General features: G+C 60.8%; 2 protein-coding genes across 10 annotated transcripts in view; both read right to left on the reverse strand.

Moving 5' to 3' along the window:
* Positions 1–573: 573 nt before the first annotated feature.
* On the reverse strand, positions 574–20,892 carry AFAP1L1 (actin filament associated protein 1 like 1). Of its 2 annotated transcripts, none has more exons than XM_066197136.1 (19): positions 20,846–20,892; positions 9,507–9,635; positions 8,974–9,057; positions 8,343–8,443; positions 8,096–8,207; positions 7,672–7,770; positions 7,127–7,338; positions 6,611–6,790; positions 5,875–5,961; positions 5,552–5,645; positions 5,284–5,436; positions 4,688–4,899; positions 3,656–3,801; positions 3,287–3,365; positions 3,080–3,194; positions 2,781–2,945; positions 2,407–2,585; positions 2,002–2,130; positions 574–1,727 (listed from the first exon to the last, which is right to left on the reverse strand). In XM_066197136.1, exons 1-19 carry the CDS (start codon positions 20,859–20,861, stop codon positions 1,704–1,706), a joined length of 2,316 nt encoding a protein of 771 aa, XP_066053233.1. In that variant the 5' UTR covers positions 20,862–20,892; the 3' UTR covers positions 574–1,703. The 2 variants fall into 2 exon arrangements, with proteins under 2 accessions (XP_066053233.1, XP_066053232.1); XM_066197135.1 differs by having other exon boundaries at positions 3,080–3,197.
* Positions 20,893–21,566: 674 nt separating this feature from the next.
* ABLIM3 (actin binding LIM protein family member 3) overlaps positions 21,567–26,861 on the reverse strand; it is a 46,628-nt gene continuing 41,333 nt past the window's right edge. For 5 of the 8 annotated variants that reach the window (XM_066196987.1, XM_066196986.1, XM_066196989.1 and 2 more), the window contains 7 exons: positions 25,589–25,723; positions 25,307–25,371; positions 24,885–25,032; positions 24,110–24,139; positions 23,666–23,724; positions 23,115–23,175; positions 22,622–22,932 (listed from right to left, as the gene is read on the reverse strand). In XM_066196987.1, coding sequence (XP_066053084.1) covers positions 22,721–22,932; positions 23,115–23,175; positions 23,666–23,724; positions 24,110–24,139; positions 24,885–25,032; positions 25,307–25,371; positions 25,589–25,723 — 710 coding nt within the window. In that variant the 3' untranslated portion in view covers positions 22,622–22,720. Of the gene's footprint in view, positions 21,720–22,363; positions 22,445–22,621; positions 22,933–23,114; positions 23,176–23,665; positions 23,725–24,109; positions 24,140–24,884; positions 25,033–25,306; positions 25,372–25,588; positions 25,724–26,861 lie in introns of those variants that run through there. The other 3 variants (XM_066196988.1, XM_066196991.1, XM_066196994.1) reach the window with 2 other exon arrangements.

The following is a 26,861-nucleotide window of genomic DNA, read 5'->3' on the forward strand; positions in this document are numbered from 1 at the left end:
CACACCCCAGGACACACAGCTCCTGCTGCTGGCTGGGCGGGTTAAGGGCTGATAACGGGACAGGTTTCACCTCTAGTTCAGGAAAGGGCTGCAAGGGACTGTGAGTGTTCCTCACCCGTGGTGAATAAACACTTACCAAAGCACAAAGCCTTGGCCACAACAACTTTGGGCTGAAGAATGAGGAGGAATGGCTTCAAACTGCCAGAGGGCAGGGTTAGATGGGATATTGGGAAGGAATTCTTCCTTGTGAGGATGCTGAGGGCATCCTCAGCATCCTCATCTGGCACAGGGTGCCCAGAGAAGCTGCGGCTGTCCCACCCCTGGAAGTGTGCAAGGCCAGGGTGGATGGAGCCTAGAGGAATCAGGGACAGTGGAAGGTGCCCCTTGGAATGAGATGAGCTTTAAGCTCCCTTCCAACCCAAACCAGCCTGGGATTCTCTGATGTGCTTTCAGGGCACTGCTTGTCCCAGCAGCCGCTGCCACAGGGTGTTGAGCACACCCCAGCCCCTTTCCCTGGGAGCAGGAGGAGCATTCCCACCCTGCTCCCTCAACCAGAGGACCAGGTGGGTCAGTGCCAGTGTTTTTATTAAAAGCTGCTTATCTAGGTACTAACGCAGGGCTGTGGGAGAGCGAGCTCCAGAGGTTAATTGTGGCAGTCCACAGCATGAGAGGGTGATGGTGACTCCCTTGTTCCCAGCACAAAAGCTGGGGCTTTTCCTTTCCATTCCTGTCCCTTGTTTCTGCCTGTGCTGAATGACCTTACTGTGTTTCACTTTTCTGCTCCAATAGCCCTGCTGGCTTGTTTTTTTTGTTTTTAAATTTAGACTTCCCTTCACTCCATTTTGATCACATGCCTAACCAACCTGTGTCTGAGTGCAGCAGCCAGAGTGTGAATGTGCTGTTGGCCAGGAGACAGCCCTATCCCCTTCCCTGCTCCCCCCAAAACCAGCATAGGACCAGGGCAGAAAGCTGGCCTGCCTCCATCCCCAGCCCTTAGCAGCACTTCAAAGCTGTTTAGCAAAGGTAAAAGGTGTCCAGTGTTAATTTGCTTTCCAGTGCTGACACTTGAGCTTCCTTCATTCCAAGGGAAGGCAACATGCCCTCACCCTTACTGCCTGGAGAAGAAGGAAATATTGGACAAAGGCACTTGGTTGAGGCACAGCAAGCTCGAGCCATGACGAACCCTGAGAAGTGACCCTGCAGAGCTCGGAGCAGTGAGCAGGGTGAACAGTCGGCATCTCTGAAGTGGCTGGTCCTGAGCAGCTCCTGAATCCCAGTACTGAGGGGGCCAAACCCCCAACGAGTCCATGGTTGCTTTGGCAAATGTTAGCCTGGACACACGCCGATCCCAAAAACTGGAGCACCTGCTGGGCAGTGCCAACTGCCAGCCCCAGGCTCTCCCCTCCTTCCTTCTGCACCCAGAGTTTGTGTCAGAGTCCTGGCTCCAGGGCAGGCTCCCCCAGAGCTGGATTTCCCAGTAGTTTGTGACCCTGATCCACAAGGAACTCCCTTTCCCCACCCGCCTCCCAATCCCCTCCCGCCCCCTTCCCCTGGTTTATAGTGTTGGTGGTGCTGCGGTGGTGAGGGCTGGGAGAAGGTCTCTTCCCACCACTCCTTCCCAGCACGCTCCCAGTGTCTTGGAGAAAGGGGGCTGGTAGCTCCTCTGTGATCCCCAGTGTGTGTTCGGGGCTTGGCAGGCTCACTTAAGTCTGCTTCTTTTCCCATTCCTGCAGAGAAAGGAAAAAAAAAAAAAACAAACCCAAAACAAAGCAGCGAATGAGGAGACATCGCTGGAAAAGCAACATTTCAAAGCATCCCTCCCTCCGTCCCTCCCTCCCTCCCAGCATTTTCCAAGCCTTTTCACTGCTGCCCTGGGCATTGTAGGGATGCTGCTTTCCCTCTCCCACCCAGCCCTGCACTTCCATGATTTCACGGTTGAACAAGGGGCAAAGACTGAGATTTCCCGCGGGGCCAGGGAGGAGACGGAGAGCTGAGCAGGACCTTGGCTTTCCGCAGCACGCTCCCCGTGTTGGCAGGGATGATGGAGGGGCTCCTCTTCCTCAGCTCTGCCGCACAATTCACAGGCACCAAGTGCTCAGGGGGGCTCCCGTTTGGCTTGTTTGTAGTTTCCTGTGGAAAAGGGGGAGCAAGAAAAGCTTAGGAAACGCAGGAAGCATTGACAACCAGATTAAAAAAAAAAACAAAACCCAAAAGACCAAAAAAAAACCAAAGCATGAACTGTAATGAGATTAAAGTTGAGGTGAACAAATTCAACTCACGCAACTCTGTCCACAATGGGACAAAGCCACAGGGATGTCCCCTCTCCCCCGTGCTGCTCCCCACAATACCCCAACCACTGTTCCTTGCAGAACTTGGAGCTGTGAGTGAGGAAAAAGGGCAGCATACCCCATTCTCAGCCTTGCTGGTCACGGCCAGCCCCAGGGCCGGCCCTCCTGCCAGCGACTGCTTCAGCTGCTCCTTCACTTCGGTCAGCTTGAGCTCCAGATCGACCCGAGACTCCTCCTTCTGCCGGCAGCGCTCCTCCAGCCCCGCCACCCGCTGCTCCAGCTCCTGCAGCCTCGGCCCTGCGCGCACAGAGACCCGGCTCAGCGCTGCGGGAATCCACCCATCCTGCTGCACGGCGACACTAGATGGGGCTGCCAGCCCGGCAGAGCGCCGCAGCCAGCCCAGCTCGCGGCCCCGCTGTCCCTGCGGCCAGCCCGGTGTCCCTGTGCCAGCCCAGCTCCGTCCCCGAGCGCTCTCGGACGGCCCCGACCTACCCGTGCTGCCCTTCATGGCTTCGCGCAGCTCCCGCTTCTCCTTCCGCAGCAACATCAGCTCGCCGCGGATCGACGCCTTCTCCTTCTCCAGCTTCTCCTTCTCCGTCAGGAATCGCCTGGCGTCCTCCTCGGCCCGGTTCTTGCCGTACCTGTACTGGTTGGCACCTGCAGGCGCGGGGAGAGCCCGTGAAGGGCCGCACCGATGGCACCCCGGGTCCGGCCGAGCCCACCCACCACATCCCTCTGGGGAACAGCCGCTGGCCGGGAGCCCTGGGGAGGTTTGCGGCCCGGGGACTCACTGGACGCGTGTCTCTTCACTTTGACTTGCGGGTCCACCCGCCGCGACTTCTCGCTGCAGGACGAGGCGTGGCGCTTCACCTGAGCTGCCCCCGGCCGCCCCGGCTCCTCCTCCGCCTGTCGGGAGGAGAGAGAGCGAGACACCTGCAGGGCCATCCCAGCCCTGGGCCACTGTGGTGGGACACGGTGAGCCATGAAGTCGTGCTCACCTGAACCTTCTCATAGGGGACATCATCGTACACCACCCGAGAGGAGTCCGCTCGGTGATCCTGGGAGGAGCTGGCCCACCTGCAGAAGGAGAGGTGGGCTCTTCCTTTCCAGAACATCCTTGTCAGCCCCTCAGGGAGCCCTTCCAGCATCTCACTGCTCTACCCTACCACACCCTTCATCAGCACTGATGAAACCCTTTCAGCTTCCCACCTTGCCCAAGGGAACAACCCCTGGGGCACTGACTGTCCCTGAGATCACAGCCACAAACTCCAGCCCAGCCTGTGCCCGTTCCAGGGAACCCACAGGGCCAAGGATGCCCGTGCCCAGCCCAGCACCCAGCCCCTGGCACGGCAGGAGCAGGGCCTTACAGGTAGGAGTGTCTCACGGCCGTCACGATGTTGGCAATGGTCTCCACATCCACATAGTCATAATGCAAAGCCTCTGGGGCTGTCTGCGAGCCCGTTTCCACCAAGAGGAGACCCAGCCAGCGGCCCAGGTCTTCAGAGCAGCTTGCCTGGAGGACAGAGGAAGAGTTGGGGTGCATGCCCAGCTCCCAGCCCCTCTTCCTAGCTGTCTCCCAACACAAAGCCCTGCTGTGCACAATCCCCCCCAAAGTTCCCGTGGGGCGACCCCAAAAGGTGTCCTGAGCTTTCCAGAGGAGGACAGAACAAGCCACTGCTTGCATGGCATGTTGATCATCCCAAGGATTGCTCCCTGTCCTAGGGTGGCTTTATGATGCTTGTATTTCTTATTGTCTGTTTTGTTTGTGCTGCATGTTGAGTTCTGTGCTTTTAAGATGATTAGCTTTGAGAGTGAAGCAGGGAAAGAAGTGCACAGTTCATTTTGAGAAATAGTGTTCACTCCTTTGCATTCTTCCTCTGGTGTGTGTTCAGCTGAGACACGGACAGCAGCAGAATAGAAGTCTTTTTTTGCTTCTAGTTAGTTTAGCTAGATGAGGTAGAGAAGCTTCTTGGACTGTTTTTTTCTTTTCTTTTTTAAAAATACTGTTTAAACCTGCTTTAGACGAAAAGACTTAGGAGAGCACCAGGGAGCTCACACCTGCAGCCCACCGGGGCCTAGACCTCTAGAGGGACTGATAAAAAACTAAGAGTCGAGCTACACCTGTAGCAAGAACTTTCTTAATTTGCTATCTTACTCTAGAACGAAAAGTTTTATTGTTCTGTATTATTCATTTTTTTAAGCTTGTAGGCACTTCGTTTGTTAAATAAATAGCTTTTTCTACTTTTTTTCCGAGGAAGTTGTTTCCCCAGACTGGCTGAGGAGGGGAGAGAGTGTTTAGATTTGCTCCCCAGAGGGGACAGTATTTAGGAGCTTCTCTTAAATGTCCCCTAAACCAGGACATTCCCCTGTCATCAGCAGCCTGTCCTCGCCCTGCTCACCTCCAGCGCCGTCACCTCCTGGCCGTGGCGGAGGATGCGGAAGGCGAAGGGATGTTTGGGGCCCAGCCCGGGGACCACCTCGCAGCCCCGCAGCACGATGGCGTTGACGTGCGTGCGCAGGTCCGTGCGCTCCTTGTGGAAGAACAGCGTGTTGCCCTGGAGGCGACACCAGCGCTCCTTCCAGCACTGGTTCACCAGCACGCTGAGGTAGCCTGCGGGTGGCAGAGGACATCAGTGCCTGCTCTGCTGGGCAGGCTTTGGCCAGACAGAAGTTACAGCATCCAGCCTACTCATCCAGCCCTTCTGTGCCTCAGTTCCCCCTCCCCAGACAACCAGCTGGGCCTAGGGGAGCTGCCAGCTCCACACAGTCCCCCCCCAAGCCTGTTTTTGGGGAGGTGGGTGACCCCTTGCCCACTCACTCATCACTGGAATTTGGAGAGCCAGGCCTGGGCAGCATTTCCCAGCCTGTGGCAGTGTCACAGCCCCCCAGTGAGCCTGTCCCCACCCCTACAACCATGCTGGGGGAAGGATGTCACTCCCCACTCACTGATCCCATTCCGCTCCCAGCCCCATCTCTGCCCCCAGCCTGCACCAACCGCAGCAGGGGATGTCCTCCTCGGTGGAGGAGGTCTGCGTGTCCTCGGGGGATGGCTTCTTCTTGGAGAAGCTGATGATCCTGGTGATTTTCTTCCCCGCTGCTCGGCTCATCGAGCCCTTCAGGTCAGCCAGGCCACTCTTCTTGCCTTTCCCTGGAAGGACAGGGTAGCTGTGTGACCCTGGTGCGTGTCCTGGCATCCCACCTTGCCCAGCTGTGGGCACACAGCTGGCCCTGGCTGGGTGGGCAGTGGGGACAGGGGACAGTACCATGCTCGCCGTGCTCTCTGCGCGTGGCCGGGGATCCAGTGTCACCCATGGCCACACTGTCCGAGTCCGAGGTGTGCTTCTCCTGGGACAGCCTCTGTGGGAGAGCAGAGCCCCATCAGCACCATCCCCCAGCCACTGCCAGCCCTTCATCCCCCTGCACAGGGCTGGGACATCCAGCTCCTCTTCCCCTTTCCCAGCCCTGCAGAGCTGCAGTGAGAATGGGAAGGGTTTCTCGTGCAGCCCCAGGAATTTGGGGTCCTCCAGCCCCTGTGTTCCCCACGTTTGTCCACAGCAGCCCCACACAGCCCCTTAGAAACCATCACCTTGTCCAGCTCCATCTTGCACGGCATCGCTGGGGAGGTGGGGGCTTCCATCCCGCCTGCTGCTGGGCTGCTGGCTTCCTTTATCACCTGCACAGACAGCCCCACTGTCACTTCAAAACGACCCGGGGGCCAGGGCTGCCCTCCCCGGCTCAGCTCCTTCACTACCAGAGCCAGGCTGAACCAGGGGAACAGGTCCTGCTCCCCACAGCTCAGGGCAGCACACCCAGAGATCAGGACTGCTCACACCTTGGCCCCTTCAAAACTTCAACCAGTTCTGTGGATTTTTTGGGGGATGTTGGAAATCTAAGAAGGGAGAGACGGAGGTGCCAAGCCAGCATCATCCTGCCAGCACGGGACACCTCGTGACCCCCCGTTTTAAGGCGTGGTGTGTCCTGGGTGTGTAAACCAACCCTGCTCTCCCACATTTGGGGTGACAGCTGCCTTGGTGATGTGCTCAGAGGCTCCTTTCCCACCCGCCACCCCTTCCCCGCAGTCCTGGCTTCCCGGCCCCGAACAAAGGCAGGAAAAGGCCCTGGGGAAGAGGAAGGGGAGAGCAAACATCCCCCCAGCCGGGGCTATCAGCGCCGGAGCCGCCCAGGCCCTGGGAAGCGGCCGATAAGGGACGGGAGCAAAGCCCCCTTCCCCTTCCAGCCTTCCCAGGGCAGCCCCCTGCCCAGCTCAGGCAGAGAGGATTCCAGGGGGAGGCTGTGGATGCCCCTGGCAGGAGCAGGGGTACCTTGAGCCACTCCTCAGCCTGCTCCTTGCTCTGCACCGCCAGCACCAGCGCCTCGGCCCCGGGCAGCGAGAACCGCAGCTCGTGCTTCTTGCGCCGCCCGTCCTTGGGGACGTAGATGACGTTGCAGGTGGTCAGGGGCACCTCCATGTGTGGCTGCCGGTCCTTGGAGCTTTTGTAGCACTAAGGGAAGCAGAGGGGAATGCTCAGGGCTCGGCCAAACCTGCCTGGCTGCTGTGCTGGGGGGGGTCTCACAGGTGGCATGGGGTCTCAGGGTCCCTCGCTGGTGGCACAGATGGAGGTGGCTCAGGCCATGCAACACCCTGAGGGTGCTCTCTCACTCTGTGCTGTCCCAAAAATAGGGGAGCCCTCTGTTCCCATGCAAGGTAAGCAAGCTGCTTGGGGGCAGCCTTGGGGCAGGGGCTTTGTTTGGATGGTGCTTTTTTTCCTTCAGCTTGGGCTCAGCCAACCCTCCCAACACCCCCAGGGGGTTTTCTGTGCCCCCCAGGCCAGGCTCACCAGCAGTTTGCCATCCCGGATGATGGTGAGCTGCTTGGCCCACTGCCCAAAGCGCTTCTTGCGCAGGAGGAACGCGCAGATGCGGCAATCCTTCACCAGGTTCATGGAGGCCTCCTCCGAGGGCCACTGGTGTGTCAGCTGCTGGCCCTTGCCCTCCTCCTCCTCCTCGTCATAGGACTCGTAAGAGCTGCTCATGGCGTCCGAGTCGTTGTCTGGAAGGAAGCAGGGGAGTCACCCTAAAAGGTGCCAGGGTTCCCCGTGCCTAGCAGGCTCCAGACGGAGCTGAGCTGGCTGGATTCTGTCATCCTCTGGAAACGGCAGCGTTTGGCACCAGCCACCTCCCCTTCCCTTGGAATCCCAGCAGGATGCTCCCGGGCCCAGCGCCAGCCCCAGGTGCATCTATCCAGAGCCCTGGGCTGGTTTGTTTCTTTGCGAGGCTCACACTTTGGAATCCTGCTTCTCCAGCCTCAGCCCCAGCAGCCCCCACCTCGGGCTGGACTTTGCCAAAGCTCTCCCCTCCCTGTCGGGGACACCCAGATACCTACAGGAATTTTTTTGCTCCCCGTTTATCCTGGTGACGGGGTAGTTGCTGTCTGCATCCTCGTAATAGCCGTCCTCGATGGAGTTGGGGGGGCTGGAGCTGTCTGCAGGGGAAGCACAGGGAGCTGGTTACACTGATTTTTCCCTCATGGATGCTCAGTGGGGCACAGCCAAGCACACCCTCCCAGGGCATCCCAGCACTGGTCCTCCCTCCCATGGCTCTGATCTCTGTCACCTCATTCCCAGTCTGGAGCAAACAACAAGTGGGGTGGAAGGGAGTGGGACAGGAGCAGCGAAAATCCCTTCCCCAGGATGAGCAGTCCAGCCCACTGAGAGCTCTGCCTAGTTCTTCAGGCAGGTGAGGGATGCAGTGGGCAGCCCGTGGGGCTCCCCTCACCCTCCTGCTGGCCTGGCTGGAGCAGGACTCACTGCGGGAGGTGATGTACTCGGGGGCCTTGCCGGGGCCCAGGGGCAGCGCTTCCTCGTAGTAATCCTCAGGAGGGGGAGTGGTGGGCAGGGGAGGAGCAGGATCCACAGGAACCTAGAGCAGACACCTCCAGCATGAGCCAGGCAGCAGCAGGGGCTGCAGGAGCCCCAGCAGGGCACAGGAAGGGTCCCACCCTGGCCACTGCCACCTCCCCACGCAGGGGCAGAGCAGACCTGGCTCGGCACTTACAGAAGCTTTGGCTGGCTGGTTCCTCTCCAGCTCCAAGCCAACGCTGTCACTGGTGTCCCCCTCCTCCTCCTGCATGTCCTGCAGGTCCCGCAGGTCACAGTCTGCACGGGGGAAACAGAGGCTGAAGGGAGCAGGAAAGCAGAGCTGGACATCCCAGCTGTGCCCTCCGGGGATCTCCCTCCACGGCCTTTCCCTGGGAATCACTGGTAAACACAGCTGGAGCACGGATTCCCTCATGGCCAGCCCCCAGACAGCTACAGGGGAGCAGGAGCAAGCACCCAGAGTGATGGTGTCCCCGCTCTGGACACAAGGATGTAGCTGTCACCCTTCTTCCAAAGAACCCCAGGGCCAGCAGGAACCCCCAGGGCACCCCTCCAGCTCAAATCAAACTCCTCAAAGAGGGACTCAAATGTACCAAACTCCTCAAAGAGGGACCCAAACTCCTCAAAGAGGGACCCAAACTCCTCAAAGAGGGACCCAAACTCCTCAAAGAGGGACCCAAACTCCTCAAAGAGGGACCCAAACGTACCAAACTCCTCAAAGAGGGACCCAAACTCCTCAAAGAGGGACCCAAACGTACCAAACTCCTCAAAGAGGGACCCAAACTCCTCAAAGAGGGACCCAAACGTACCAAACTCCTCAAAGAGGGACTCCACGAAGCTGGTGCCATTGCCCAGGGACGCCGTGTTGACGTACATGTAGTCCACATCCTTCCCTGGAATTGAGGGGGATGCTCTGAGCCTGGGGCAGGCACTGGCACCCCACAAATGCCAGCCCAGGGACGCAGAGCAGGCGCTGGGGATGGAGGAACCCCCCAGGGATGCTGCAGCTCCCCCAGGAGAGCAGGAACGGGGGAGGCTGTGAAGCCCCAGGTGCACAGTGCCGGCCTTCCCGCGGAAACCCCTGTGCTCAGCACAAACGCGGGGCAGGAAAAGCACTGGGAAGCAGCATTTCCGCAGGGAGCAACCCTCTGCATCCACGGCAGCGCTGACGCCAGCCCCGCTCCCGGGGCAGGGTGGAGCTGGGAAGGGAAAGCGAGGAGCAAAGTGCCCTGAGGGGGCTGAGCAGGTGCTGGGCTCACCCCTGCCCCGCAGGAGCTTTTCCCTGAGGACACCCACACCTTTGGGGACAGCCATTGGCCACCGCGGGAGAGAGGACACAGACCTGCAGGCGGCTGCAGCTTCTGCAGGATGGTGGAGACAGCCAGCTTCTTCTCCTGCGTGGTGGCACTCAGGTACTCGTGGTCCAGCAGCTTGAGCAGAACGCTGAGCTCTGGCAGGAGCTGGTCCAGCACTGAGGGGAGCAGGAAAAAATCCCGTCAGCCAGGGAGATATTGGGATACAAGGCAAAAAGGGCCTGAACTCCAGCAAAGCTGGAGGTCCGGAGAGAAAGAAAGAGCTGCAGTTCCTCCCAGTGCAGGATCCCTCCTCCTGGCAGCCACCAAACATCCTCACAGCACAGCTGGGGTGGCACACAGCTGGCTTTGGGTCTCCAGGGACAGCAGCAGAGGCCAAGGGTCACCCCAGAGGCAGCTCAGATGTGCTGACTGATGGGGATGGCTCCAAGGAGGGGACAGCGTGTGCCCCAGAGCATGGGGACACCTTGGCTGGGCTGTGGCTGTCCCCACAGCGCTCCTTGGCAGAGCAAAGCTGGGCAGCAGAACGGGGCTGGCACAGGGTGTTTCCCAGAGGAAGGGAAGGATTCTGAGCCACTGATGGGATCCTCCTTCCTCATGTAAAGCACACGGAGCCAAAAGCGGCACAATTAAACCAGCTGCTGCTCCAAAGGGTGAAGGGGAGCCCGGCAGGAGGGGGATGATGTGGAGCAGTGCCAGCCAAGACGAGCCCCTGGGCACAGAGACAACATGCCAGCCCCACGGGCCACTGTCCCAGGACATGGGGCAGGATGTGTCTCACGAGGTTCCTGCACTCCACAGACCTTCTGCTTCCTCCTCCCTCCCCAGGGCCAGGCTGGACAGCAGCCTCGGCCCTTGTGGCCACCGCACCGGGCAGTGCCCACCTCCTGTGGGCAGGACAAGCCAGGACAGGCAGCCTCAGGCAGCAGGAGAAGCCTCAGCACTGCTCCAGGAGGGACAGACCCCCCCCAAGACCTTGGGGAAGGAGAAGGCAGCCCCAGGGGATGGGATTCCTGCTCCTTGACATCCCACACTCATCACCCAGGCACAGGGCAGGTCCTGCCGATGCCCTCAGCCCTCTGGCCCTCACCAGCACACACCTTCCCTGGTGGGGCCCTGCTCTGCCAGCTGAGAAGGGTGTGTGGGGTGAGCCCCCAGCGCCCAGGGCTCCTCTGCAGAGGCAGGGAGGGAGGGAAGAGAGGAAAACCCTCTCTGGGATGTCACAGAGTGCTGCACAGGCAGGACGGGATCAGGCTCCTGTTGGTGATCTCCAGGCAGGTGAGACATCCTCCTGCAGGGCTTGGGGACTACAAGGAAGCATCTGGGACAAAAAGCAAGATTTCCCCTGTCCAGCCAGCACCTGCAAACATCTAGGGAGTCACCCACCCTGCTGCTGCCCCAGCTCCTGGGGCCATGAGCTCCCACAGAGGGGATGGCTCCCTGCACTGGCTTTCCACAGCTCACCAGCCCGTGGTGTCACCAGCATCCCCCACTCTGCCAGGACACTCCAAACCCCAGCCCATGGTGTCACCAGCATCCCCCACTCTGCCAGGACACCCCAAACCCCAGCCCATGGTGTCACCAGCATCCCCCACTCTGCCAGGACACCTCAAACCCCAGCCCATGGTGTCACCAGCATCCCCCCCAATCCCAGGACACCCCAAACCCCAGCCCAGGGTGTCACCAGCATCCTCCTCACCCCGTGCCACGTGTAGGACACGTCCCATCCCAGGCACCAGCTCGGTGTCAGGGTTCTGGGCCAGCCAAGGGCAGAAGGGCAGCCTGGTTTCTATGAATAGTGCCAAATGCGGCAGGGAGGGGGCCAGGGGACCCTGCAGGGCACCACAGCCCGGGGTGCCTGATAAGCCGGGGCTGCTGGCAGGGCCTGAGCTCAGCAGCAAAGCCCCGAGCCCGGCACACTGAGCACGGACACAGAGCTCTGAAGGCGCCTTTGTTTCCCCCCCAGCTGAGCTGTCCCCTCCGTCTCCCTTGTTAAACATCCTCCAAAATACACGGAGGGGGAGGGAGGGGGCAGTCAAAGAGGCCTGTGATCCCAGGAGGGCTGAGCAGAGCCCCGGGGAGCGCAGGGAGGCGAGGAATTAATTTCCTACGCTCGTTAGGCTCCCGGCCTGGAGGAGCTGAATGGGGAGGGGGCTGCAGGAAGTGAGGGGAGAAGGTTTGGGCTCCAGGGGGGCAGCAGGGGATGGTGTGTGACACCCAAGGTCACCTGGCAAGCGAGGACCAGCACAGACACTTCTGCAGGAGCAGGTGGGAGCGAGCACAGAGCCACAAAGGGGACAGGGGACACATCCCCTGTGCTGGGGGTGGGCACTGCTGTGGGCCCCGAGCCCGGGGCCAGAGGCAGCAGGACAGCAAAGGAGGGGAGGGAGTGGGACATCAGACTGACCACAGGTGACACAGCTGAAAATGGACCCTGTGTCCCCTGACCTGGGACACCACCAGCCCTGGCACAGCTCCCCCCTGCTGCTTCCTGCATCCAAAACCCGAATTCAGGCTTTGAACGCAGACACCCCAGGACAGAGGGTGACACCAGAATCTCCCTCCTCTCCACGTCTGCAGCCTGCCCGAGGCAGGATGGGAGATGTCCACGGGGTCTCTGAGCCTGGGAAGGCCAGGACCTGTGGCAGCAGATGGCTTCAGCATTAACTTCCAGGCCTGGGTGGGCTGGGGGGACCCGGGGCAGCTCTGCTGGGACGGGGTGACCCAGGGGACAGCACCAGGACACCGGGGCAGTGCTTCCCCTGCTGCCAAATCCTGCCCTGGCAGCAGCAGCACCCAGCACGGTGCTGCAAAGGAGCTGCAGCCCCTCCAGCCCCTCTCTCCACCCTCCACTAGGCCAGCTCTATTTTTAGACCCCACAAGTGCTCCCCTCCTCAGGGAGCCTTTTCCCAGCGCAGAGATAAGGTCTGGACACAGCCTGCAGCTGCAGAGCCTCCCTGCCCTCCCCGGCTCTGCTCCAGCAGCACAAACCAGCTCCTGCTCCTGTAACCTGCAGAGAGGAGGAAGAGAAGGAGGAGGAAGAGTCTCTGGCCAAGCCGAAGCGGGAGTTTCCTGGTGTAGAGACCCAGTTTGTGCAAGGGGAGAGATAAGACAACCCCACGGAGCTGTGGCTCCAAGAAAAGCCCAGTCTGCAGCTTGAGAGAGCCCCGGGGAGGGGAGATGCTGAATCAGAGCTCTGAAATGCGGTGGGAGGTGCACCGGGACCCCAGTCCCCTCCAGCCACACTTCCTCCTAAACCAGGTGATGGCTGGGCCCGAGGGGGGCCGGGGGAAATCGGATGCTGGGAGTTAACAGCCATTGTTTGTAGCTAAAATAAAACCCAGGCACAAATAAATCCTTCCTGTTGGCACGGGCAGGGCCCTTGGCCGCTCTGCCTGCCGGCACAGGGCTCCTTACAGCTACCACCCGCAGCGAACAAACCCTGAGAGCTCCTGGGGTGCCCCAAAGATGTGGGCACAGTCCCCAGTGACACCCCAGAGCTCGGGGGAGCCGTGTGGGACAAACAGACCCAGAGGAATTCTCTGCAGCGCACAAACCGTGCTCACCTGTCCCCCTGCCAGAGCCACCCAGGGCTGGGATGTGTCCCCACGCCTCGCTGGGCGCCCCAGCACGGGCATCACCACAGTGGGGAGATGCTGGCAGCCCCCTCCAGCCCCAGCACCGCTGCTCCTTGGCCCTCCTGGGCACTGTGCTGAGCTCCCAGGGCTGTTCCTGTTCCCACTGCCATTCCCAAGGAGGTTTCTTCCTGCCAGGGAGGAGGAAGCGTCTCAATGGGGGTGGCCTGGCGCTCCCAGAATTGTCCCTTTGTGCCGGGGACAGGAGGACGGGGCTGCCTGCACCCTGCCCGCGGCCACTGCTGTGGCTCTGCCCTGACAAATGGGCAGCAGGAGCCAGCCAGGCTCTGCCCCCATCACTCAGCACCTGCTGGCTGTGGGGCAAACTGGGACGGACTGGTAGGGCCAGGAACGGCAGCCTGGAAAACACCTCCTCCTCCTGCTGCCAGTCTGTCCTGCTCCAGGCCGGAGGGGTTTGAGGGCAAAGCCAACCATTAATGATCACACTTGAGCCCTGGCAACATCCTGTAAGAGTGGAAGATTTGCTGAGGGGCCACTCGGTGCACATGAATCATCTCCTCCCCGCAAACAAGGGCCCCTTGAGTGGGGCGGACGGGGGGGGGGGAGCCTCTGGCTCTGCATCCAACAGTCCCAGCAGGAGCTGGGCTGGCTCCTGCCTGCCTGGGACCCTGCCACCCTCCCTGGCCCTCCAGCTGCCCCTCTCTGGGATAACTCACAGCATCCTGCTCCCACTTTGGGTGCTGCAGCATCTCCGGGTGTTGAGGAGCACAAGGAAAGCTCAAACCCCAAATCTCAGCATGTCCCCGTGGCCCCAGGCAGAGCAGCCCTGCACAGCTCCTGGGGCCCTCGTCATCGTGGCCTTGCAGTAACTAATACCCTCAGCTGACAGCCTTGCAAAATCAGTTTGGGGAGATGAATGTGGAACCTGATTTTGCTTGAGGGAGCACAAGGTTCTGCCTCCCAGAGCAGCTCCTCCCCTTCCACAAGGAGCTCGCAGGGTTTGGAGGGCTCCTCTGTCCTGCTCCAGCCCCGGGACAGGGGCAGATGAGCCACCAGAATGGTTAAAAAGCACAATGCTAAGCCTCCTCCATCAGTGTCCCCACCTGCTCCAGCCACCCCAGAGCTGCCAGCAGCTCTGGGGATCTCTTTCCAGTGCCACCAGCTGATCCCAGCAGTGCTCACAGGGCTCCAGTGTGGCACCAGTTCATCCCAGCACTGCCCACAGGGATCCAGCTCATCCCAGCTCATCCCAGCAGTGCCCGCAGGGCTCCAGTGACACCAGCTTGCCCCAGCAGTGCTCAGGGAGGGTCCTGGGTCTGACCTGGTGCCTTTGCCAGCAGAGGCTCCTGTCCCCAGGATAAACAGCCCTGCACAAAGCTTTATCTCCTGGCCTTGCTGCAGCCACTCGCCCAGCCCAGAGCTTTTCCCTCAGCCAGGCTCTTCCCAACCCCTGGCGCTCTGTACAGAGGGGTTCTGAGTCCTCACCACCTCCCAAAAAAGGGGAGAAGAGCAAAGGGAGCCACAGCTCTGCCCTGCAGAGGGAACTGCACACAAGCAAGCCTCCAAACGTCCCCCTCTGAGCACACTTTCCCGGAGGAGACATCAGTTTCTCACATCCCCCTCCTGCTCCTCAGCGAGGAAACAGGAGCGCTGAATAGAGGGAAGTGTAATTACAGGCTGACAGAGCGTGCAGAGGGCAAAGATTATCACCCGCACTGGTGTCCCGGCAGCTCACACGCCGCGGGAACCATCGCTCACTCCGGGGGGGCAGTGAAACCTCTTCCCGGTGTAATTACACTAAAAGGGAAATGGAGAACAAGGGGATCCCAGCCAGCCCGGGGCCAGGAGGACAGCCCGGAGGGAGTGGTGCTGGCTGCAGCTGACCCCCGGGCTGGGTCCGGGCTCTCCTGGTGGTGCCACACCCAGAGCAGGGCTGTGGGTGGGAAATGTGCCCCTCGGTGCCAGCCCCTCACCCTGCACGCTCCCCTTGGCGCCCCGAACCTTGGGCAGGGAGTCTCCAGCACAGCCACGGGGCATCAGAGGGACAGAGGCTCCCTGAAGTGAGAGCCCCGGGGACAGCCCCTGCCGGGCTGCAGGGCACGTCCTTTCTCACAGCAGCTCCGGGTAATAATTAACGGGCTGATTAAATCACCAACCAGCACCTCCTTGTGACCCAGGCCGCCAATGACCCCCCCAGTGCCCCGTGCTGTGGCAGGACCCCTTCCCCAGGGGCTGCTGCCCCCTTTCTCTCCCCCCTGGAGAAGTTTGTGGCTGTTAGCTTTAGCTCACCCAAAGCAAACTTCATCCCCCTGACCTGGAGGCTGCAGCTTCCCCCACCCCAGAGGAGCAGGGGCTGGTTTCTGGGTCGCCCCTCTCACAGCTGAGACGTTGAGCAAATAAAATCACCCAGGTGAGAGGTCTGGGAGTGACCCTGCTGTGTCCCCAGAGAGGCCAGGGGCAGCCTCCAAAATCAGCTCCTAACTCCAAGTACCAGGGGTTTCCAAGCCCAGCTCAACACAATCAGCTCTGGAAAACCACATGCAGCAGGTTTAGTGCTCCCAGGCTACATTTCAGAACTCGGTGCCAGGCCCAGACTATATTTTAGATCTCAGTGCCAGGCCCAGACTACATTTCAGGACTCGGTGCCAGGCTCAGCAGGCTCATGGCAGGATGCTCCAGCCCGGGAGCAGGGCTGGAGAACACATTTAAATAATGAATGAAAAGGAGAGGTTGGAGATGCCCTTTAAAGGAATAGTCAGGCAGGGGCGAGACCTGCTGAGTAATGTATAAAAAACAAGCTTCAGGCAGAGGAGAGATGTTAGGATTACTCAGAACCCAGAATAAACTGTGTTTCCTCCAACCCAAATTTTGGTGTCGGCCTTTTCCAAACAAACTCCAGCAACAGGTTGGCCTGGGCTCCTCTCCAGCACTGGGGAAGGTGCCCCAAACCTCTGCCCACCCCTGTGCCCACCCTCCGTGGTGGGTAGAGCAGTGGGAAACCTCCCTGGGTCACACCTTCCTGCCTGTGGGGACCTGGGGCTGTCACCTCTGCAGCCCTTGGTCTCCTCAGCCTCCAGGAGAGTCAGAATTCCAGCTAATTGCAGGAACCCCAGCTAATTGCAGGAATTCTAGTGGGAAACCCCAATTCCCACCAGTCCATGACACCACCCAGGGCTGGATCCAGCCCCCACATCCCCCAAATCTCCTCTGGCGGAGGTGGAAACCTCTCTGCACCCCAAGAGACTCTTCTCCATGTCCCATCCATCCCCAAAACTCCTTGGGTGCAATTCCCAAGCTGCAGGAGTGAGACAGGGGGAGGCCACCAGAGCTGTGACATCGTCTTGGGAGGAAAAGTCACACAGGGAGGTTGTGACAGGATCCTGAGAAGGAGAGGAGGATCCAAACCCTCCCCTAGCAGGGTATGGGCAGGGATTTGCAGGAAGGAGCTGATGGATCAGCTTTCCCAAATCCCACTGCACCTTCCCAAATGCCTTCAACAGAGCAGGATGTGGATCCTTCTTTACAGGGCTGGTGGGAGGAGAAACCAGATCCCAGTGGGGGAAAGAAATAGCCCTGTGGAGCTGGGGCAGGGAAATGCCCAGCCCCCAGCCCCAAAACTTGGCATCCCTGCCCTGACCCTGATAATGCCCAGGAATTCCAGAGCTGTGCTGGACACGAGTTCCCCTGCCTGGTGAGGGGCTCGGGGCCCTCTCAGAGGCCACCCCAGCCGTGTCCCCATGTCCCCAGGCCGAAGGAGTCCCTGTGTGGGGGCTGTGTGCCCCGGAGGACCCCCGGCCAGCAGGATAAGCGTTATTTTCTCAGCCCTTCCCTTTCCTTCCCTTGCCAAGCTCCGCCGGGAGCATCAGGTGCAGCGGCAAGGCCACCATCCGACAGCGTTTCCTACTCGTTTAACCCCTGCAGGGCAGGGCGGGAGGGGCAGGAGAACCGGGAAATGCCAGCGGGAAAGGTGACAAGGTGTGACCCACTGCTCTGGTCACTGCCGGTGGCTCCACCAGTGCCGGGACTGCCTCACCTGCTTCTAACTCCGGGACACCAAAACCTGTCGCGACATCAGTTCTGTTCCTCGTTCTGCCCTTCACAACCACGGTTTCCCAAAATTTTGGACCACGTGAAATGAGCAGCTCTTCCTCCATCACAAACCGGGCTGGGTTTAATGCTCAAACATACCCCCGGAGAAAGGCAAAGCCGTTCTACAAAGCGCTCCTTAACACATCTCCTGCTAATTGCCAGCCATCAGAGCACAGCAGCATCTCCCCGAGCTCCCTCTTATCACTGCCAGGATCAAACGCACATGAAAACCACTTCAAAAAAAAAAAAAAAAAAGAAAAAAGAAAAAAGAAAAAAAAAAAGTATTTTGAGCATGGAAACCCCTTGCAGCAAAGCTGTTTTTGTTCCGAAGTGTTACGAAATGTCAGTGTTTTCCCCCGCCTGCCAGAGAGCCGGCTTTGATGCCACGGGGAGGCTTTATCAGAAGCAGGAAGGGAAGGGGCTGCAGCCGCCGTGCCGCGGGGGGAAAGGCTCGGAGAGGCTGTTTTCTCCTTCCCCGCTGCAGATTGTCAGCCCGGAATCCACACGGGGACCTTGAGCTCCCCAAATGCCGCTCCTCTCAGCGCCTCGGGGCGATGACAGGAGGCTGCTGCCTGCCAGGGGTGCCCTCCCTGCTCCGTCACCTCGTGGGTGCCCTGGCTGAGGTGCCAGCCCTTTGTTTGGGCAGGGAAAGGTTTCCAGCCCCATTGTCTTCTTGCCGCCCTGGGCCAGTGACATTTAATAGGGATTTTACAGGACAGAGAGTTGTGTCGTTAATTTTAAGGTTCCTTAGGCGCAGGAGGAGATGTGAGGGAGTTTGAGCTGTGCCAGACTAGATAATAGGGAAGGGTTAAGGGGTTAGGACACAAATCTGGGATGCCAGAAGCCACTTCAAGCCTCCCCCTCTGCTCCACTGTTATCTCCTGTCCCCAGCAAGTGATTTGGCTACTGAGCAATAGGCAGAGCTTGGGCCCAGCCCAGCGTTCTCCTCTGAAAAGGCTTCCCACTGCTTGGGATGAGAGAGCTTCTTCAAAACCTTAAACAAAGTTTTCCTGGGCAGGGATAGGAACCTCCTGCAGGCCCGTGGGAGCTCAGGCTCTGCTCCACAGCAAAAAGGGCACGGCAGCCTCGCAGCTCAGCACGTTTGCACAGGAAAAGAGCATTTCCAGGTCAAGAGTGGGAAAGAGACAGGTTTTCCAGGCAGTGCAGGCGGACAGGACAGTCCCCAGGGCTCCTGGCTGAGGGACATTATCCCACAGTGTCCTTCCCCTCTCCAGCAGCCCCTGCAGAGCTGGCAGCAGGCTTCACACTGACCCAGGGATGCACACCGCTGCACACAGCACGACATTGGAAAATCCAGAGGGGCAAACAGCCCCAGCACTTCATCAGCATCCCCAGGGCCGCCCTCCCAGCCTGTCTGAGCCACCCCAGGGGGGCCGAGCCCCCTTCCCCACCACCCCCGGGCCAGGAACAGGCGGTGGCAGAGTTTCCAGCGGAAGGAATGGCTGCAATGCGGAGGAGAGCTCGGCACTTGCCCGGCGCTAACAGCTGGCCCGGGGCCGTGCTCCTCAGCGGCCCGGAGCCCTTCCTTGCCCCGGCAGGATTCCTGCTGCCGGCTGGCAGGAATGATCCCGGCTCCCTCCCACCCGTCCTGCAGCCTCCCCATTCCTGTGGGCGAGCTGGAGCCAAGTTTATCCCCGGCACATCTCTGCCGGCTTTGCTGGATTTAGAGCCCTGATAAGTTTGGGGCAGGAGCTGAATTCTGGTGGCTCAAAAGGTCAGGGAAGAGACACTAATTGAGGGAGAAGAAGCCATGTGTGAGCACGGGCGTGTTTGAGCAAAGGGTGGCCTCCCAAATCACACACCGGGGGTTTGGGTTCTCCATCAGCACAACCTGAAACGACTCTGCCAGCAGCACCATTCCCCCCAGTCAGGCACTGGTGCCGAGCTGGGCCACGAGAAAAAACCGGCAGAGGAGAAAATCAGGATACAGCAGGGCCTGAGCAGAGCTCCAGGCGAAGAAAGGGGCAGCCAGAGAGTGGGAAAGGGCATAGAGCTCCTGCCTAACACCAGAGCCACCCTTTCACTGGGGAAGGGAACCTTCCCTCCACGAGTCGCAGCCCCCAGAGGGATCCAGCAGCTCTGGCCGATGAGCAGGAGGGGCTGGGGGAGGTTTACATTAGCAAAGAGCCACGCAGGTGCCAACAGCGATTCATCACAAGCACTCAAAATGAAGAAGGCAGGCGCTGCTGTCGCTGCCACGACAGGCACCAGCGAGGGGGATAAAACAGATCTTCCCTGGCAGGGTCAAGCTGTGGAGAGGCCAAACCATGCCCAGACACGGCTCACTCAGCTGGGCAGCCCCTCCTTCCCTGCCATGAGGTGCTAGGTTTGGTTTTTGGGGTGGGCTGCGGTGTAAAGAGGGAATTTCCCATCAGCTCACACGGCAGGAGAGTGGGGAGGCTGGGACGCTCCCCCCTGTCCCCAGCAGTGACATCCTCTGGGACCCTGAAGGACAGCTCTGCCATCAAGTGTCACCTGCCAACACTCCCCCTCCTGCCACAGCTCCCTCCTTGAGAGCTGCCAAAGCCACCCAGGCTGCTCACGGCCACAGGGGACGCCTGTCCCTGTCCCTGTCCCTGTCACCGTCCCTGTCCCCTCCCGGGCTGCAGACCGCTGGCATGGCTCCCTGAGCACCGACACCGTGCCTGCGTTTCCAGCCGTCCCAAACTCCCCCGAGCTGTTTCCACTGCGGAAACGCCACCCCATCCTTTTACATCGGCACGGGGAACTCTTGACCCCCGGGTGTCTGTGGTGCTGACCCGGGGCTGCACACACAGCACTCCTGAGCTGCCCGGGGATTTGAGCCTGCTTCAGCCCCGGCAGCCAGAGAGGCCCCGGGCCACTCTCTTATTGTTTTTGGCCAGTGCAGCACCTCCAAGGACAGGTCAAGGGCCAGGACCCCCGTGCTCCATCATGTCACCACCTGCTCCTCCTGTGCAGCCCCAGGCTGCAATCATCATCATCATCAGCAGCAGCAGCAGCAGCAGCAGTGAGAAAAAAAAATCCCCCTGCAAACCTCCCTCTGCTCCCTCCAGGGGCCTGGCAGCCCCAGCAGAACGCCAGGACCTTCTCTGCAGAGTTGGCCCGAAGCCCTGGCAGGTTTATACAGATCCCAGATCAAAGCCCAGGAGCCCCGTGAGCCCGGTGCCACAGGCTGCAGGCGGGAACCCCACACGTGTGGGAAGGCAGCTGCTCCCGGCAGGGTGGGGATCCGGCCCTCCGTGCCTTCACCAGACTCCCGGAGTCTTCCCCAGACAGGGAAACCCTCTGAGCCCGATCAGCTCCATCGGGGGAACGCCACCGCCCTTCCCACGACCACAGATTCCCCAAACAAGCGCTTACACCCCACAGTCTCCCTTGCAGGCTCGTGGTGTTTTACTCATCCCACCAGCAAAGACAAACTGGTTCCAGTTCGCGCCGCGGGCGGCCCTGCTGGAGCGCTGGTGGCGAGCAGAGAGCAGGGCACGGAGCCGGTGGGACGCACACGCTCGGCTGGGGCGGGATGCGCCAGCCGCGATTCCCCGCGCCTGGCACGGGCATCCCCCGTGCCCTCCGCGGTGTGCTCCGGGGAGGGGATGCGCGTCCCGCTCCCGTCCCATCCCTTCCCATCCCGTCCCATCTCGCTCCTGTCCCGTCCCGTCTTTTCCCGTCCCGCCGCTCACCGCTGAGCCGGTCCATGGTCCGGAGCCGCGGCCGCCGCTGCCGCCCCGGGAGCTGCGGGCGGGCGAATGTCGCGGGCAGCGGCCGCCCGGCGGGGCCGGCTCTCGCTCGGGGGCGGCCAATCCCTTCACCCGCCCCTCCCTCGCTCCCTCCCTCGATCGGTGCGCGGCAGCGCCGAGCACCGGCCCGGCCCGGCACGGCACCGGGGACAGCCCGCGGGGACAGCTGGGGTGCCCTGCCAGCCTGCATCCCCGCCACCGCAGCTCCATCGGCATCCAGAGACCCTCCTGGGCAGGGTGAGGGTCTTGAGTGGGACACCTCCACCTGCCCGCGTTGGCCAGCTTGGAGTGAGATCCCACTGTCCTGCCCTTGAGCCCAGCTCCTTTTCCACCCCTGCTCCAGAGCCCAGCGGAGCAGAAGAGGATGGGACACCCCCATCCAACCCCCATCCCAAATCCCTGCTCTGTGCCAGCCCTGGGCACCGTGGCTGCAGCAGGAAAATCCTCCCCTCGTGTCCCTGTGGGGCAGCAGTGACAGACACCACGTCTGGGGAGAAGCCAGGGATCCACACAGAAACCAGGCTGGAAAAGGAAAGGAAACACAAAGAGCACCAAAACGATGTGCAAGACTCCAATTCACTCTCAGGGGTGCAGAGAGGGCCCCCGTGCCCCGTTACAGCCCCGAGAATCATACAGAGCTGCCATATAGAGATCTCTCTATGTATATATTTATAGGTATGTATATATTTATAGTGCACTGCATTTAAAACAGCCGGGCCTGCTTCTTCAGCTCGTTCCTCTTCCACAGCGCCAGGCGGTCGAACTCGGCCATGGTCATCCCGAAGATCTGGTAGAATTCCTCCTGGGACAGGTGCCTCTGGGGACAAAGGGGAGGCTGGGACAGAGTTGGGCACCTCCCAGGGGGGTCTGAGAGCATCCCCTGCCCGCTGGGACAACGGGGTGACACGATGGTGACACAAGCCCCAGCACTGCTCCCTCGGGAAAAGGGGGAGGATCTGCCTCCCTCCTGCCCCTGTTGAAGGCACAGGGGACTGTGGGCCTGATATCTCTGGCTCTGAGAGATTTTAGCCTGCTAACAGCTGCTGACTTTTTCCCAAGGAAAAATTTATCAAGAAAGTTTCTTCTCAAAACAACCATCTTTCTCCAGGTGGTGTTTCGCTGTTTCTCTATGGGATTAATGAGGTGTCGTTCCTATTCACCAATCATGTTAAGTCTGTATGGGAACACCTTATAAAAGGCAGCAAGAATTTAGACAATAAAGACCTTTTTTCTATGCTCTTTGCCTTCTGAAATATTGAAATAATTTAAATATTTCATTTTTCTTTCATGTCCAACAGCGACAGGGGACAGCTCTGCCCGGACAGGGGAGCAGCAGGAGCGCTGTGACACTCCCCTGACACTCCTGTGGAGATGCTCCTCACACGGCCACGAGCCCCACACACTGCCAGGGCCACCCCTCTGTGCCCCTGATTGTCCCCAGTGAAAAAGGCTCTTTCTCACCTCTAACCGAGTCCTGTCCACATCTTTGGGCAGCTGGTTCCTCCCCCTGGTCTTCACCAGCAGCAGCTCGTAGGGGTAAATCTGCACAGGGGACAGGGACACCACGGGGCAGCCACCAGACACTTGGGGCACGTTGGGAACGAGGCCAAGGCCTCCTGCTGTATTTAACTGGGTTTGGGTGGCACAGCTGACCCCAGGGCTTGGACGGGACAGGGAGAGGTGGGAATTGCTCTCGGGGTGACTCTGATCCACCCTGAATCTCCCTGGTGGCTCTGGAATAACCTGCTCACTCTGCAAAACCAGGAGTGACCCAGGCACGAGCAGGAAACCAGCAGCACAACCCCCCTGCTCTGGTCCTCAGCCAGGGGACAGTTGGGACCTGGCAGCAGGGGAGGGACTCTGCTCCGAGCCCCACATTCCTGGCATGGGGCTGGCAGAGCCAGGATGGAGGGGAACGAAGGCAGAGGGCACAGCTTCCCTCCGGAGAGCCTGGGGACACGGGGACACGTCCCTGGCACTCCCACCTCTGCCTGGTGGCTGCTCCTTGCGGAAGCCTCTTACCTTGTACTCTGTGGGGAGAGAGAAAAAGTGGGACGTGAGCCGCACCGGAGCCCTCAGCTGTCACCACCCTGCCCCCGAGGCCGCGGGGACCCCGCCCGTGTCCCCCCAATTCTCCCGTTCCAGAGCTGCCTGCGGGGGGGTTGGCAGCCCCCCAGCACCTCCCCCGGGACGCCTGCGGGGCCCCCCTCACCTCGCATCCCCCAGTTGACGGCGTTCGTGCTGTCGTAGTGGAAAAGCTCCGCGCTGGGAGGCTGCGGGAGGGATGGAGAGAGCCGGGAGTCAGACACCCCGAGTGCCACCTCCCGCGTCCCCACGGCGTGACACCGAGGTCCCCACGCGCCCCGAGGTGAAGCGACAAGCCCGCGGAGGCAGGAGCAGAGCTCCTGATCCCGAGCAATCCCCACAGCCCAGGAGATAAAGCCAAGCTCTTCCGCTGGACAGCAACACCAGCATCCCTCTGGAAATTGCCCTGTGGGAGTTTCACTGCCTGGACAGGGCACCTTGGATGCCAGCAAAGGTCATTTTGGGTTGGCACAGGGCAGCAGGGACAGCAGGGCTGCAGAGAAGGGGGTCACAGGACACCTCAGTCATGGAAATGGGGGAACTGGGGGCTTGGAGGAGCCTGGGAGAACTGGGAATGCCTGGGGGAGCTGGGAATGCCTGGGAGAACTGGGAATGCCTGGGAGAACAGGGAATGCCTGGGGGAACTGGGAATGCCTGGCAGCAGCAGGAGGCACTTACCCTGTGCAGCCCGTTCCTCCTGTAGGCAGGAAGGGAGGCCGACTTAGAAATGAGGGGATCTGCAAAGAAGCCACCAAGGGGCATGAGAGAAAAAGCAGGAATGAGCCTCCCAGCCCAGGACTGGGCCACCCTCTGCCCCTGTGCTCCCAGCTCCGGTCACCCAGCTCTGTCTCCTTCCAGCCCCAGCTCATTTCCAGTCTGGCTTCCTCCCGTGCTGACACTGCTCTCCCCAAAACCCCTTTCCCACCTCGCCCTTCGGAGCAGCACCTCCTCCTCTCTTGGTTTCCCAGATCCATCCTCTCCGCCCTGATTCAGCTCTATCCCAACCCAGGCTTTCGTGGGCTCCTTCTCTGCTTCCCTCCTCCCCTCCCTGGTGCCAGCACCTCCTCCAGCTCGGGCTCTGTGCCCCCGGGGCTCGGGGGAGGGCTCAGGGCGGGCACTCACCGCTGTCGGCCAGGTAGTGCGTTCGGGGAGCTGCAAGGAGAGCAGAGCCGGCGGTCAGGGAGGGCCCAGCACCCCAGGCCATGCAGAGCTGCCCATTCCCAGCCCCACTGACCCTCCCTGGGGCTCCCCACAGGGCTGGGGGACTCCCTGAGCGACTCCAAACATCTCCATGGGGGCTGATGGGCCACGAGGAGGGACAGCATGGAATGTGCAGGGCCATCCGTGCTGCCAGGCTGGGGTGCCCCAAGGGCAGGGCTGGGGGCCCTGGGGGCCCTGCAGAGGAGCAGTGCAAGCCAGGCAGCCCTGGGGTGCCAGGACGTCCCAAAGCAGGTCACAGCACCCCAGCATGGCTGTGCTGCCAGATTCCCAAGGGATCCTTCAGCCATTCCATGAGGCACTTTCAGGCTGCCCAGACACCACTGGGCAATGCCCAGACATCACAGAGAATGGATGGAGGGACTGTCCCCATGGAGTTGGGCACAGGGAATGGATGGAGGGACTGTCCCTATGGAGCTGGGCACAGGGAGTGGATGGAGGGACTGTCCCTATGGAGCTGGGCACAGGGAGTGGATGGAGGGACTGTCCCCATGGAGTTGGGCACAGGGAATGGATGGAGGGACTGTCCCCATGGAGCTGGGCACAGGGAGTGGATGGATGGAGCCCAGTTCCATGCCCAGCCCCTTTCCTCATCCCATTCCTCCCTCCCCACCCCACAGACTCCTTCCCCGGGGCCGGGGCAGTGCGGGGTGGGACAGAGGGACAGGGACAGCCTTACAGCCGTTGAGGGAGCCCTCGTAGCCCGCGGTGTGCAGGGCCTCTCTGCTGCTGGCCGAGCTGCGAGGGGGCGTCCAGGGGTCTGAGTATGAGTTGGAGCGAGCCTTCATCTCCTCCCTCAGGATCAGCCTCCCGATGCCACTCTGGATCTGGCAGGGGGGGAAAAGCCACCTGGCACTCCTCCTTGCCCTGCCCAGCCCTCGCTGTGCTCCTCTGCCATGGGTTTGGCATCTCCTGAGGACGAGGGGCTGGGCTGGGGGTGCCTCGGCAAGGGGGGGGCTCTGCCCCTCCTTCAGAGCCCACTCTGGGGGTGGCCACGAGGGGAGAGATGGCCCAGGGTGGCAGGGATGGTGGTGGCACCTTCTCTGGGGACTGAGCCTTGTCCCCAGAGCCAGCTGGGGACAGTTTGGTGCTGGCACTCACCTTGTGCATGCCCCGGTCGTAGCCATCCTCCTCACCGCCTGACGAGAACCTCCGGGCCCGGGGAGCTGCAGGGACACGTATGAGGGCTCAGACGGGGACAAAAACGGGGGCAGGCATGGGGGAGGCAGTCCCCAACTGCATGGGGACAGTCACCTCCCAGATCCTCCTTGGGTTTTGGGGACACCTTGGCAGGTATCTCAGCCCAGACCCAACTCAAAACGGCATTTCCTCCCAGGAAATTTGTGTTTCCCTTTCTGCCAGCCCCAAAAGGGGGGTTGTTACCTTTGGGTGAGCCTTGGAAGGACCAGTATTCCGACTCGGAGTGGTAGTAGGGGTCTGGGGAGTAGGCGGGGCTGTACTTGGATGACTGAGCAATGTCCTCGCTGGTTTTGCTTTTCGTGGCTGCAGAAGGGTTGTCTGCAAAAGAAGCCAAGGTGAGGGTCTGCAGAGCTACACCCCAAATGAAGGCAAATCCCCTCCCCAGTGACTGCCAGGGATTGTGCCTGGGACAGCAGGGAGCAGAGCTGGGAATAATCCATTTTCCAGCTGCTGACACCTCCTCGAGGGTGCTGAGGCAGAGGGTGGGGACAGTGACAAGCAGGGGATGTCACTGTTGTGACTGGGAAGGGACCCAAGTGGCTGAGAGCCCACAAGTGCTGCCTCCTGCACCCCAGTGCCACCAGTGGCACCCTGTGCTGTCCTGTCCCCAGGAGCTGAGAGGGGGGACAGAGGAAGGCTCAGACCAGCAGGGACGGGGCTCTCGGGGTTCAGCAGGGAGGGAGCAGAGGGGCTCTGGCAGGGCTCGCTCCTCATGGCAGGGACACAGAGAGTGCTCAGGCTGGGGACAGAGCCCAGGGGGCAGTTGTGCCGCACCAGAGGCCGGGAGAGGAGCACCGGCGACAGCAGGAGGTGGCAGAGCCATCCCAGCACCTCCAGGAGGCACGGGGGACCCAGCGGGTACTTACAGCAGCAGGAGCAGCCAGCAGGAATTGAGCAGGAGGGAGGGAAGAGCCCGGGGAGAGAGAGGAGAGACACAGTTACTGCCCAGGGGGAGCTGCTGTCCCTCCGGGAGCAGAAACAAGCGGGGACAGTGCAAGCCAGCCCTGCTGAGAGCCACCAAACAGAGCCACCAGACACTGGGAGCCACCAGACACCCTCCCCAGGCTGCAACACCCCCAGGTCTGGCTTCCTCCCGTGCTGATACTCCTCTGTTTCATGTCCCACCCCGGAGCAGCCACCCAGCACGGGCTGGGATTTTTCTCCAAGGCTGCATGAGAAACTGCAAATTGCTTTTTTCGTCCCTTTTCTGAGGCTGCTCTGACTGCCTTACCCCCTCTGCCACCCAACCAAGGCCACCCCCTCCCGCAGCTGTCCCTGGTGCTTTTGCTCCACCCCTCACCACAGGGACACGGTCCGAAGTCGCTCCTGTCCCTCACTGAACCGGCAGCAGGCGCATCCCACCAAAGCCCAGCTCCCAGACCTTGACGGCAGCCCCATCTCCCACCCATCCCATCCCCGGGGTGACACGGGAGCAGGCACACAGCAGCCAGGCCGT

The sequence above is a fragment of the Chamaea fasciata genome, unplaced genomic scaffold (genome assembly GCF_029207755.1).
Source record: "Chamaea fasciata isolate MVZ Bird 193981 ecotype frontalis unplaced genomic scaffold, bChaFas1.0.hap1 SCAF_15, whole genome shotgun sequence".
NCBI classification, from domain to species: Eukaryota; Metazoa; Chordata; class Aves; order Passeriformes; family Sylviidae; genus Chamaea; species Chamaea fasciata.

What these genes read in the sequence shown, in the direction of transcription:
- AFAP1L1 (XM_066197135.1), bottom strand. An exon ending in GGAGGACATCCCCTGCTGCG is followed by an intron (nt 4,900 to 5,283) that starts GTTGGTGCAGGC and finishes TGCCACCCGCAG; the next exon opens with GCTACCTCAGCGTGCTGGTG. An exon ending in AGCCATGAAGGGCAGCACGG is followed by an intron (nt 2,586 to 2,780) that starts GTAGGTCGGGGC and finishes CTGTGCGCGCAG; the next exon opens with GGCCGAGGCTGCAGGAGCTG.